Below are 12,444 nucleotides of genomic sequence, written 5' to 3' on the forward strand. Positions count from 1 at the left end.
GCACCTGTATTTCAAGTTTTAAAAGTTTGCTCTCATTATCATTTTTAAAATCACCAGTATTCACCACCCCCAATGACTGACTTATGCACCTAGGGTGCTTAGGGTCCAATACAGTACATGCTTTTTTGACTGTCCATTGAAAAACCAAGATTCTCACCATACATTATTTTTTTATTTATATTGGTTGCAATGTCCCAGGTCTATGACCATGGCTCATATTTATGGACCATGCATGGTAACAAAATTCAAATTTGACAGATATTGTACGTATATTACATATGTATGGCTTTAAAAACCAGTCATGTTCTTTTTTTAAATACAGTCCTGCATACTAATGCTAAAAATAAAGCATGCAGGACTGTATTTACTAAAGGAAGAAAAAAGATAATACACTATAAAAAGGGCAGCATACATACAAGACAGCAACCAATTCTCACATAGACCTCAATCAGTGAAAGCTTTGTCTTCCATTTAAACAAAAAAAAAATTCTACCAATTGATTCTTGTTATGATTTGCATGTGAAAATCTGCACAAGTGTGACAAATTTGATGCCATGATCACTGTAATAAAGGATCACTTTTTTTAAAGATGTGATTTTGCACTTTTCTACAGTTGCTTACAATGAAATCCTTTTACTCTAGGATTTTACAGAAGTCACAGCAAATAGCCCAAGCAATTTCTCACTAATCACCTCCCTTTTATGTTGCTTTTTACAGCCTCTGTTCAACTATTTTGTACATTTGCGATAAACCGTATTAAAACGTTGACTTTTAGCCCAGCCCTCAAGGTCTAGTAAAAGAAGTAACTACCCTGATCTCCTAGATATTGTCATTTCATGAGCCAATTTCAATGAGCCAAAAATGATTTGAAAATGGATTTATTTTTCTCACCGGGAACAATCAGCCGAGCGACTCCGACAATAACATTACAAGCACGGGTCATGGCTTGCCCCAAGGCTAGGGCAGGGGAGTGTGAGCTTTGAAAAGAAAAACTGAAACGCTTCTTTGGTTCTTTAACAATAAAACAACTCGTTCATTCGCAAGGTGAGGAGATTAAGCTGTCCTCTGCAGGTCACTCACTAACAAGTAAGTGGGAAAGATCACAATCTTAACACCTTTTTTGCAAAAGCAAAGTTTTCATTGGCTGAAGGGTATCACATGACCTTCAGACTAGCCCAAGTTGGGTGCTACAGGAGCACAATTTTTCCAGGATATGTGATTTTATATGCCTGTGAGTTAATATCACCTGTGGGAAACAAGAATTGTCCCATATAAATGGGTGAAATAGAATGGGACACCGGATCTTAGAAGTGAAAAGGATGTTAACGACACGCTTATTATAGCTAGCGGGCTACATGGACGTTGATCACTGGCACATCACCGAAGGTTATTAATAAGGAGTTACGGCGGCTTCTTTGCTCTTTAAAGAAGTTTGTGTAGCACTTGTTGTAATAATTGGTGTGCCTTCAAGTATAATGTGCATTTAAATTATGGTCTTTAGAATAGGACAGTTTATCAAATATATTCCTACATTTCTTGTTGATTGGAGCCAAAGGTTGAACTGAAGTTGGCCTTTTTTGGCAATAAATACTATTAAAATTATTTTCAATACATGTAATATGCATCAAATATCAGTTTTTTAGCAAACAGTTACAAGTAAAATTGAACCATAGTGGAAATACAATGAAGAATTCAGACTCTAGACAAATGTTTGCTTAAGGGGGTACTACACCCCTGCCCAATTTTGTGCCTAATTATAGCGCATTGGGGACAAGTAAGATAGGGGCAAGGACTACAACTAGTGCACTGGAAATTTTATTTCAGCACAGACAACAGTTGTGGAGTTACAGTCAAAAATGAGGGAAAACCAATATTTGATCAATAAATCAATAACTACTTGCGTTGAGTTTTGAATTTTCAGTGTAGTAGTTGTAGTCCTTGCCCCTATAATATACATATCTTACTTGTTTAATACCAATGTGCTATAATTTTTGAGAAAAATGCAAAAATAGGCACAAAATTGGCCAAGGGTGTAGTACCCCTTTTTTAAAACTAAAAATGTAGGTTTCTTGCTTCTTTTTGCCAAAAACCACCTTTGAATGCACACATAATCTGCCAGGCGGAACATGAGCTTTAAAAAAAAGATATTCTATTGATATGTTGCTGATACTAATGCAATTCTAAACAGGTTGACTAAAGATATTACAGGTCTACACATCATATTTAATGATGACACATCGGACGTGACAAGTGTGCTTCATTGCCAAAATTCAAAATAATTGTGAAACTGAAATTCATCACAGTACTGTCAATAGATTTGAAACCAGTAACTGATCAGCTTTTTTTATTTTTTTTTAATTGTTATTTGTTCACTTGCGGTATTTCCATCAAACAGGAATTTCCCATTTTGTTTACTTCTGTATTCACCAGACAAAGACCCTGACATTGCTATATCATATCAGTTGTCATAATCCCGGTCATAACCTTTAACACATATCCACTGCTCAGTGCCAGAAGTGGGTAAGTGCAATAGCTGCCATGTGTAGATGAGTACAATATACTGTGTGTAAATTGACAAATGTTCACAGGGCAGCTATTGCACTTACCCACTTCTGGCACTGAGCAGTCGATATGCACGATAGTTTCATTTTTCAAATTTACACCAATCTGATCATTATGGGCAAACGTTTGATAAATCTACAAAGCAATGTCTTGGGTTAGCAATTGAGGATCATGCTACTTCTATAATGGGGTTAAGTCACATTTGAGATATGTTGCAGAGACGGTTGTTCCATGGAAGAAATGTTATCCATGTAGTTTCAATGCTAGGAGGTGGTTTTGCCCATGAAGTTTTAATGCTCAACCACATTATTTCACTATGAAACTTGCACAGAGGGTGTAAATAAACCACTTGAAAGTTATTATACTTAGTTCTCTGGGTTAACAGGATGAACAAATTTTAATCTTTCCCCAGAGCAGCCAGTGCACATGAACGTCGAGAAAAAAACCTAGTGCATCCGGCCAGATTCGAACTGGCGACCTTCGTAATTCTAGAACGATGCTCTAACCAACTGAGCTAAAGAGGCATGCCGGAGAAGAGCAGAAGACACAAATCTATAGGTACCAGGCTCGAATCAAACTGATCATGATTTAATCCGATTCATTTCAGTTTGGAATTAAAACAAACATTATTATCCATACATAAAGATTTGATATTCCACTAATTCCCAGGCTAACCCCCATTCATACCCCAATCTACTGAATATATTATCCCAGAAATGACTAGTTTCCCATGCATATGAATAGAAATCAAATAGTATTTATTATCTCAACCAATCCTCTTTAACCACTTCAAGGTCTTTTCTTGCAAAGATTTGATTCATTTGAGTGGCTAAATCTGCTTTTTTTGGTCTAGTGAAAAGAATCAAAGAGAATGATTGAGGCACTGTCTCCCCTTGAATGGGTTTAAAAGATTGATATGCATAGAGAGTGTTTAATCACGTCACAGAAGAAAACCTTCCCATCATGCATTAGTTTTTATAATTATCATTGAATCTGGTATATCTGGTTTGAGATCAAAGTTTGAACATTACTGACCCTGTTGATGTTTGTTGAACACTGTCTAAAGCATTTTCCACCCTGATGTGGCAATGACATCAGTGCGCATTTCATTGGGCGCAGCTACAAATCAATGCATGGTGTTTGCTCAAAGCGCTGGCATATACACACGCGCGATTAAAGGCGTCGCATAGATGCATGCGCGAAACATCTGCCTCAACGCTTTGACGTCACTGCCACATCAGAGTGGAAAATGCTTTACCCTATAAAGCAGCTATCTTGTTGGCTTCCCCTTGTATCCTATAGAAAGATTTTAAGCCCATGTGACTGTGTGATCTAGTAGCCAAGTTTTTGTAAAGCATCATGGGAAGGCATACTATTCTGGTGTGGAATGGTGCAGAATTATGTGACATGTAAATCTCTCAAAGCTTCTCCATTCTATTGGAAACTCTCAAATCTGTAGTTTGCATGATAAGCATGAATTAATGCAGTGTTAAATTTTTGAGGTTGAGATTGTGAAGGGGGTTTACAGGTTGAGGCTGATTTCTCTAAAATCATTAAAAGTGGGTGGAGAAGGAGCTATCAAACTATAAACCGCCCACAATAGGTGAGATAGAATAATATGTGCATGTCTGTAAAATTCATGTTGAAACAGGCTACTAATGTTCAAATTGTAAAGAGCAAATGATATAGCCCAAGAAAAATGCGATTTCTGCTGTTTAATTTGACAATCAATGAATCATACCCTAGACATGCTTTTTGGCGAGGGGAAGGAAAGAAGGAAGGAAAGAAGAAAAAAGAAGAGAAGATTTTGGCACAGTTTTGAACCACAGACCTTTCAGATGATGTGCACGGACATGGCTCGAAAAAGTAGGGAATTTGGGAAGCTCATTGCCAGGAAATGTTGGTGTTTGGAGGGAAATTCTGGTATTTGGTCTTTTGGAGGGAAGTTTGTATATAAACATGCTATAAATTGTGGGAAATTTGGCTTGCTTCCCGGGAAGTTAACATTGTTTCGAGCCCTGTGCATGGAGATGTACTTGGCCGACCAAGCTTTTATTGCACATATGTCCTCGCATGATGATGCAATCACATCACGTGGGATACTTGCGCTCAATAACAAATACGATCAGCAAGCTAATACACACATTATAAGTGCTGGAATGAAATAGCAATTGTCTTTGTTTTACCTTGTGTGTTTGGCTCAAAATTAAAAGGAACAATGTGATCAGTGCAAACAAACATTTAAATAGGAATCTATTCTTTATGCAAATCACTTATTATTGCTTTAATCAAATTCAGCCACAAGAATTTGCTGCAAGCCACTTTCTCTTTACATAAGTATGAATTGTAAATACTTTCTCAATTCTAAAACCAGCCGAATGTGAACCGCATCTTATTTTCTTTTCCATTTGCCTTCACAATAACAAAATGTTAAACTACCAATTTTAAGGCTCCATGTCCTAACCACTGCAAACTCCAAACTTATCCCCATATTAGACATGATGGATGTTGTCCCTCTTGTAAACTCCTTTGTGATACAGACAAAAAAAGTTAATAACACCACTCATTACTTTCGGCACCAACGGGTTAACTCCCTCCATTTAATGCTCGCTAAATAACGACTATACAGGTATCACTATTCAGTATCTACATATTCCTGTTGACACCATTAATCATACTGTTTTTAACCACCGTGCCAAAGCAGAAAAAGTCTCTAGGTCACCTATTCATTTTGATAATTTGATTCATAAGGTACCTTTTTATGTATTTTCAACAATCACAGCTAGTTTCTTATTTGCCCACATGGTCACGGACGGACGTCGTTATTTTTTTTTTAACAACAGAGCAAACAAGAATTACAAGGTTTTTTTTCTAGAAGTGAAATCCTGTTTGGGAAAAAATATTTTAAGCCTAATAACTTCCTGCAGTACATGTAACTTTGCTTCATTTTTCCTGGTCCTTTGACTTTTATTTGAATAGCAGGTGTTTTCAAAATTACATTGGAGGCCTACAATTTTTTTGTCTGGTTGAAATGAAGTATGCAGGTAGATTCGACAACAATTTTAACATGCATAATTTGCATTAGGCCCAAGCTTTACCATTTTCAACAACAACTTGAACAACAAGAGCAGGTTACATTTACATTATTATGACACTCCCAGCATTTAAAGGGGAGGGCCGACATAAATGTCTTGGTTGCCTTATTCCAGTGGCGTAGATTTCTTTTTGACATGGGGGGGATGGGGTTGGAAAAATTTCTTGAAGTAAAGTGAATCCAGCCCCTTTTGGCGACAGAATAAGTTTATTGGTCAAATGCGCGAGAAGCGCACACAATTTTTTGCCATTTTGAAGCTAAACTGATGAAATATGGTGCAATAGTGGAATAAATTTGCCCGAAGTGCACAAAAATTTGACCTTTTGGGGCTAAAATGGTTAATTTGGTCAGAAACCCACATACAAGCGTCAACATTGGGGGGATGATTGTATGGACCATCCCCCTGGCAAAATATTGGGGGGGTTCCCCTATGCCTTATTCAAAGACAATATGAACTGTATTGAACCCAATAGGACCTAACTTGCATCCAATATTTCCATTAAAGATCCGGAAATACAGTACTGGTTGACCAAACATGCACCTTACACGGTACACCTGAGCAGTTTTCTGCTCAGGGCAGGCTTCCTACCTGGCTGGTGTCAGCGGTGGGATTCGGGAAAACACCACCTTCACCTCGTGTTGAACGAGTACGGTAAATATAATATAACATGCTTCAGCACACAACTTTACTACCGTCAATGGTTTGAACGAGTAAGAAAAAACCTAATGGCATCCTATCTGTTGGTAAAAGTGTTGGTTTTGAACTTTTTTTCACTCAGATTTAGATCAACAAACATGTGCACTTGACCCAGATAATATGACTTGATTGGTATGAATTCAAATTTTACGAAATGTATCAATCTGCTTTCTGTGTTTCGATTCGGCTTTTGATTGGGGAGTAACCAGAAGTGGACAGACTGTACTCTCTGAAAAACATTTCTAGAGAAAATGGGGATGGTAAAAATGAACTTTTTTGTCAGCCTTTTTAAATAAATTTCCACCTCTCGTAACTAGCTACTCAAATTAAGACAGTACATAAAGGCATAAAATATTGGCACACATGTCAATAGTTGTTTTACTAATGCATATAAATTCACTCCCAGATCTTAGAGAACTTGGGCTAATATAATTAATACAACTACAACTATTGTCAGTTTGCCACTGGAGCCCATCTATCGGATTATCTTTCTTCCAAGAACTCAACTATTATATTGACTGTATCTTTATAGGCCGACATAATTGGCCTTAGTGCAGGTAATTTATAGTTGCTAATTACACTCTTAATTATGCTTATTCAGACAAGTCCTTGATACAAAATACCCTTGGAATATTTAAAATATGAAAAAATAGATCTTGAAAAGCTATTTTTTCCACAGGCAGTGTATACATTGCAAATTTTTCCATAGAATGAAATGAGCAAGAAAAATAATCCATAAAATAATTTGAAAACAAATATGGTGGTGGCCAAGGCAGAAGAATTTGGACACCAGAATTGGTGCTAAAAAGGGTTCTAGATCAGTTTTATGAAAAAATTGTTAACTTTTTTTTTTATTTGGAACTTTTATGATTACAGATCAACTGCAATGAATACTATAGAACTAGAAATAAATTAAATGCTCAGTTTGTGGAAGATTGAAGCAAAGTATTTGGTATTTTTATAGAAAATCCATTGAAGTCCCTGTAACCATGGTAATTAATACAACCTGGCCATTACTATTGGTATACTACTTTACTAGCAGTGGCGTTATTGTAAAGCGATGTTAAATCCAAGTGCTACTGATAGCTCCTTTTATGATCAAAATCTCTTTAAACCTCAATTTCTTGACCCCTAAAATTATTAATTGTACCGTACTTCTAATTTACCATTTCTAATAAAAAACAGCAAGTCATTTTTAGTCATTATATTATCTACAACATCAATGTCAGAAATCAACTCCCAATAATTTCCCCACAACAATGAAATCTTTTACCATCAATAAACTGGCAACTATGTAGAGAAATCCATTTTTTTAATCCCATCATGGTGTTATCAAATTGGCAATCATGTTACACCCCAATCTTTAAATCTTGCAATTCAATAAAGGATACTAATCCTATCATTGTATCAGACTAGCCATTCAACTCTGTATTATTTAGTTAGTCCCTCCATTCAATTCAAAAGCTTTGCAATTCTGTCACTCACTATTAAAAATGCAGACTCTTCTATAATTCAAAATTCCAGGTTAAAAAAAATGTTGACAAGTCCAAAAATGTTCTTGTAACAAATGCTTGTAGGCAAAATAAAAAAAAGAGTCCGTTTGAGACGTGAATTTAGTGCTATGCATTGGCCGTAAAAAGATTTTCCCTGATATGTTCAATTTCTTTTTTACATTTTCAATATTGTATCACGATTCAATTTTGTCTTTTTTTGCAGTTTGGTTGTTTTTTTGTACACATTACGCCATGATTGTAAGAGACAAAAAAAAATATTCATTGTGTATTGGAATTTACTAACTATGTTTGGGGGCCAAAGTTGAAGTTTATAATAAAAGAAATGCATATTCTACCAAATAAGTTTACATTTTCAAATAGCAAATTACAATTCATTTGCATGGCTTTTTTAAAACTGTGTATCAGAAGTGTAAATTGGATGTCATCTTTCTTTAATTTAAGTTGTAACCATTGAAGATGATAATTTTCTTAATAATATGTTTATAATGTTCCATCAGTTCTATGACAAAAACTTTATTTGATGCATTCAAAAAAATTACTACAGGTGTTTACAACAATAATTTGATTATGACCATCACTTCAGCTTCTTGAATTAAAAAATTAAAATAACTGTAAATTTATCTAAACCGAAACTACCCCCAAGTACAGTTTATTACTAGCAACATAATATGTGCCATGCATGTAATATACTACATACAGTCATACATACCTATGTACCACAAACTAAAATAATAATTCATAAATTATTAATGTTGCACCACCGATCTCCATTTACTGGGTCACGCCACAGTGAGCCAGGACGCAAACATCATCCGCCCATCTCCTTCGGGCCTGAATAACCCCCGACATGTGCTTACCTGCTTGGTCTATTCAAAACCTAAGTAAATTTACACAACACCGTTGAACATACACTTTACAAAAGCTTAGAAAATGGTCTCATAAACGCGCAAGAAATTAAAAGGCTATTCATACTCACACTCAGTTTTTGGTTGCTTCGGTGTCTTCATTTTTGCGATTTTGTACGAAATTCGTAGTCGAAGTAGATTAGCTGCGAAGATCAAATTGGAAAGTACCAGGCCGTACCAAACTCTTCAACCAGTCGAATAAATGTGTGGTAGATCCGGCAAACGCAATCAGCAAATCTGAACTAAAATTGCCCCGTTCTTTCTATAGTTGTGTGTCCTTATGTGCACTGCAATGGAATAACAAGATTTGCAAAAAATCGTCAGAGCGAAACGTAGTCGAAAACAAATCTGTAAAAACGTAAGATACGCTATTGTGATTTAAAAGAATGGGAAGCCAAAATGGGAATGCAGCCGAGCGTGGGAAGAATTATTCCGAATTGAATAGACAGGTCTTCCGTCGGGCCACGCTGTCTGAACAGGATTGAAAGTAAATTAAGCTGATGGAAGGAAAAAAATAATTAGTGTATGTAACATTTGGCCTACAAGAAAATATCAGTAAAAACCAGACAAAAATATATGAAAAATGTAAATCAATGCATAGAATAGAGTTTACCTTTAGCGAAAGTCGTCAGTACACGCACATGTGACTAAATCTGTGATCACTCAAGTTTCACTTATTTTGCACGGACCAGCGCCCAGGTCCAAAGGAATGCCAACAAAAATCTTACGTCGGGGAAATCCACCTGACTGGCTAAATACTTCTGCTCACTGCACCTGACTGACAAACAACTAAACTAAGCAAATACATATCGCCAGCCAGTTTTGATTTGTGCCAGAAATTACCTATACCTAAATCTACTGAATATTCATAAAGGCTAAGGTGTACAATAGATGGGCGCAGTCAAACGAGTCGGGACAATAGACTGCTTTGGTATTAACAATCTTCTTTTGTTGTGGTGGCCTCAACCCCTGTTGGCAAAGTTGAATAGTTCTATATCTGAATAGCATGTCATATAAGCACACCTAAATGGGGCCCTGAAAAGGTTTTTCATAATCGACATTCCTTTACACAAATTGACTTCTTCGGTGACACGCAAATTCAGTTTCCCTATTGAAATAAAACACGCGATCTTTTTGGTTCAAAATTGTGCCAAAATCTTGTCTATCCGAAAAGTTGTTGAAAACAAGTTCCTCACAACAGTGGGAAATTCCCGACTCAGTTCTTAAAGTTTGCACATGCCGCTCAATCCACATGGTTTTTCATTGAGGAAAATTGTTGGAGCGTCAAGTTAAAATGCACTGATGCCGAGAGGAAAACCCTCGACATTTTACTAAACCATGCAAGCGAAATATTATGAAGCTCACGCATCACAAAGTTATAAACTAGATTTGGTAGTGCTCATGGTCAATTTTTACATTCAAGGTGCTAAAAACACGCAGGTTTTATGCTTTCTGCGTTTTACTTTAGGCCAAGTACAACCGGGCTTCCCAAAAGTATTAGGCTATATACCTACCATGCTATAATTAATATTAAAATTAAAATGCATAGGGCCTACGCCTACGTATGAAACTAGGGCATTAATTAGACATGTCCGATACTATACATGTGGAAAAATAAATTAAGATTAATATTTATTTTTATCATTGATAAATAGTTTAAAAAATACTGAGCAACAGTGATATCATTGCACTTCAGAATATGATTATTATTACTGGTTCAAAACTTGCTGACCACGCCCCTAGCGCAATGACGTCTAGTCGGTAGTCGTGGCACTTGAGAAATCTCTTCCGATTCTTCGATTTTCTTCCACTTATATCTAAGAAGATTGAATATTTTATTGACATATGATTTAATATGTTATTGACACACTTCGCATCGATAAAAAGCTGCAGACGGACTGACCTAGATGACTTGTATGATCTTTCTTGGTTGTGCACTGATAGACTATGCCTTAGACAGCGTGTGTAATAGCTATCTTCAGTAGATAGCATCTGTGTGAAAACTAGGCATGTACATGTACATGAATTAGGACCTAAGCCAGTAAGAGGGGCATAATAAATTTAACGAAAAATTCTTCCTATCTCACTTTTCAACATTGTCACTGTCTCAATTTTTCTTGAACCAGGCTTCTATGTCAACAAAATGGAAGTCTTCGATTGCTCATGACTCTTGGCTCATCATGGCTCATCAGCAAACCTGGTATTACGAAGAAAGGACTTTAACATTCTAAAATTTCTTAATTGGAGGCCATGCCTGGACCACAAGATAATTGCTTGAGTTATGGCAGCTTGAAGGACCGTGAGAACAAGATAGGGCCACATTCGAGAACAGTCCCACTCCTGCCACCAACCTTCTTCACTTTATGGCTTGCCGTACATCAAATTGTATTTTAAATTGTCATCAAGCCATAAGACTCTCCTTGAATATATATATATATGACAAGTGTAACAAATATCTTCAGTAGATAGCATCTGTGTGATAGCTACCTTCAGTAGATAGCATCTGTGTGATAGCTATCTTCAGTAGCTAACATTTGTGTGATATCTATCTTCAATAGATAGCTATGATCTGTGTGATAGCTATCTTCAGTATATATCATCTCATGTGATAGCTATCTTCAGTAGATAGCATCTTTATGATAGCTATCTTCAGTATATAGCATCTCAAGTGATAGCTATCTTCAGTAGATAGCATCTGTGTGATAGCTATCTTCAGTAGCTAACATTTGTGTGATATCTATCTTCAATAGATAGCTATGATCTGTGTGATAGCTATCTTCAGTATATATCATCTCATGTGATAGCTATCTTCAGTAGATAGCATCTTTGTGATAGCTATCTTCAGTATATAGCATCTCATGTGATAGCTATCTTCAGTAGATAGCATCTCTTGTGATAGCTATCTTCAGTAGATAGCATCTCATGTGATAGCTATCTTCAGTAGATAGCATCTCATGTGATAGCTATCTTCAGTAGCTAGCATGTGTGATAGCTATCTTCAGTAGATAGCATCTCATGTGATAGCTATCTTCAGTAGATAGCATCTCATGTGATAGCTATCTTCAGTAGATAGCATATCATGTGATACCGTAGTTATCTACAGTAGATAGCATCTCATGTGATAGCTATCTTCAGTAGATAGCATCTCTTGTGATAGCTATCTTTAGTAGATGACATCTCATGTGATAGCTATCTTCAGTAGATAGCATCTCATGTGATATCTATCTTCAGTAGATAGCATCTCATGTGATATCTATCTTCAGTAGATAGCATCTCTTGTGATATCTATCTTCAGTAGATAGCATCTTTATGATAGCTATCTTCAGTATATAGCATCTCAAGTGATAGCTATCTTCAGTAGATAGCATCTGTGTGATAGCTATCTTCAGTAGCTAACATTTGTGTGATATCTATCTTCAATAGATAGCTATGATCTGTGTGATAGCTATCTTCAGTATATATCATCTCATGTGATAGCTATCTTCAGTAGATAGCATCTTTGTGATAGCTATCTTCAGTATATAGCATCTCATGTGATAGCTATCTTCAGTAGATAGCATCTCTTGTGATAGCTATCTTCAGTAGATAGCATCTCATGTGATAGCTATCTTCAGTAGATAGCATCTCATGTGATAGCTATCTTCAGTAGCTAGCATGTGTGATAGCTATCTT

At 36.2% G+C, this 12,444-nt stretch overlaps 1 protein-coding gene and 1 non-coding gene across 2 annotated transcripts in view; both read right to left on the reverse strand.

Moving 5' to 3' along the window:
- LOC140158940 (paired box protein Pax-2-A-like) overlaps nt 1–12,444 on the reverse strand; it is a 43,592-nt gene that overhangs the window by 15,068 nt on the left and 16,080 nt on the right. The window contains 1 exon segment of the mRNA XM_072182225.1: nt 8,844–9,059. Coding sequence (XP_072038326.1) covers nt 8,844–8,874 — 31 coding nt within the window. The 5' untranslated portion in view covers nt 8,875–9,059.
- Trnas-aga (transfer RNA serine (anticodon AGA)) lies at nt 3,013–3,086 on the reverse strand. Its single transcript has one exon. It is a non-coding gene; the product is annotated as a tRNA-Ser (tRNA).

The sequence above is a fragment of the Amphiura filiformis genome, chromosome 8 (genome assembly GCF_039555335.1).
Source record: "Amphiura filiformis chromosome 8, Afil_fr2py, whole genome shotgun sequence".
NCBI classification, from domain to species: domain Eukaryota; kingdom Metazoa; phylum Echinodermata; class Ophiuroidea; order Amphilepidida; family Amphiuridae; genus Amphiura; species Amphiura filiformis.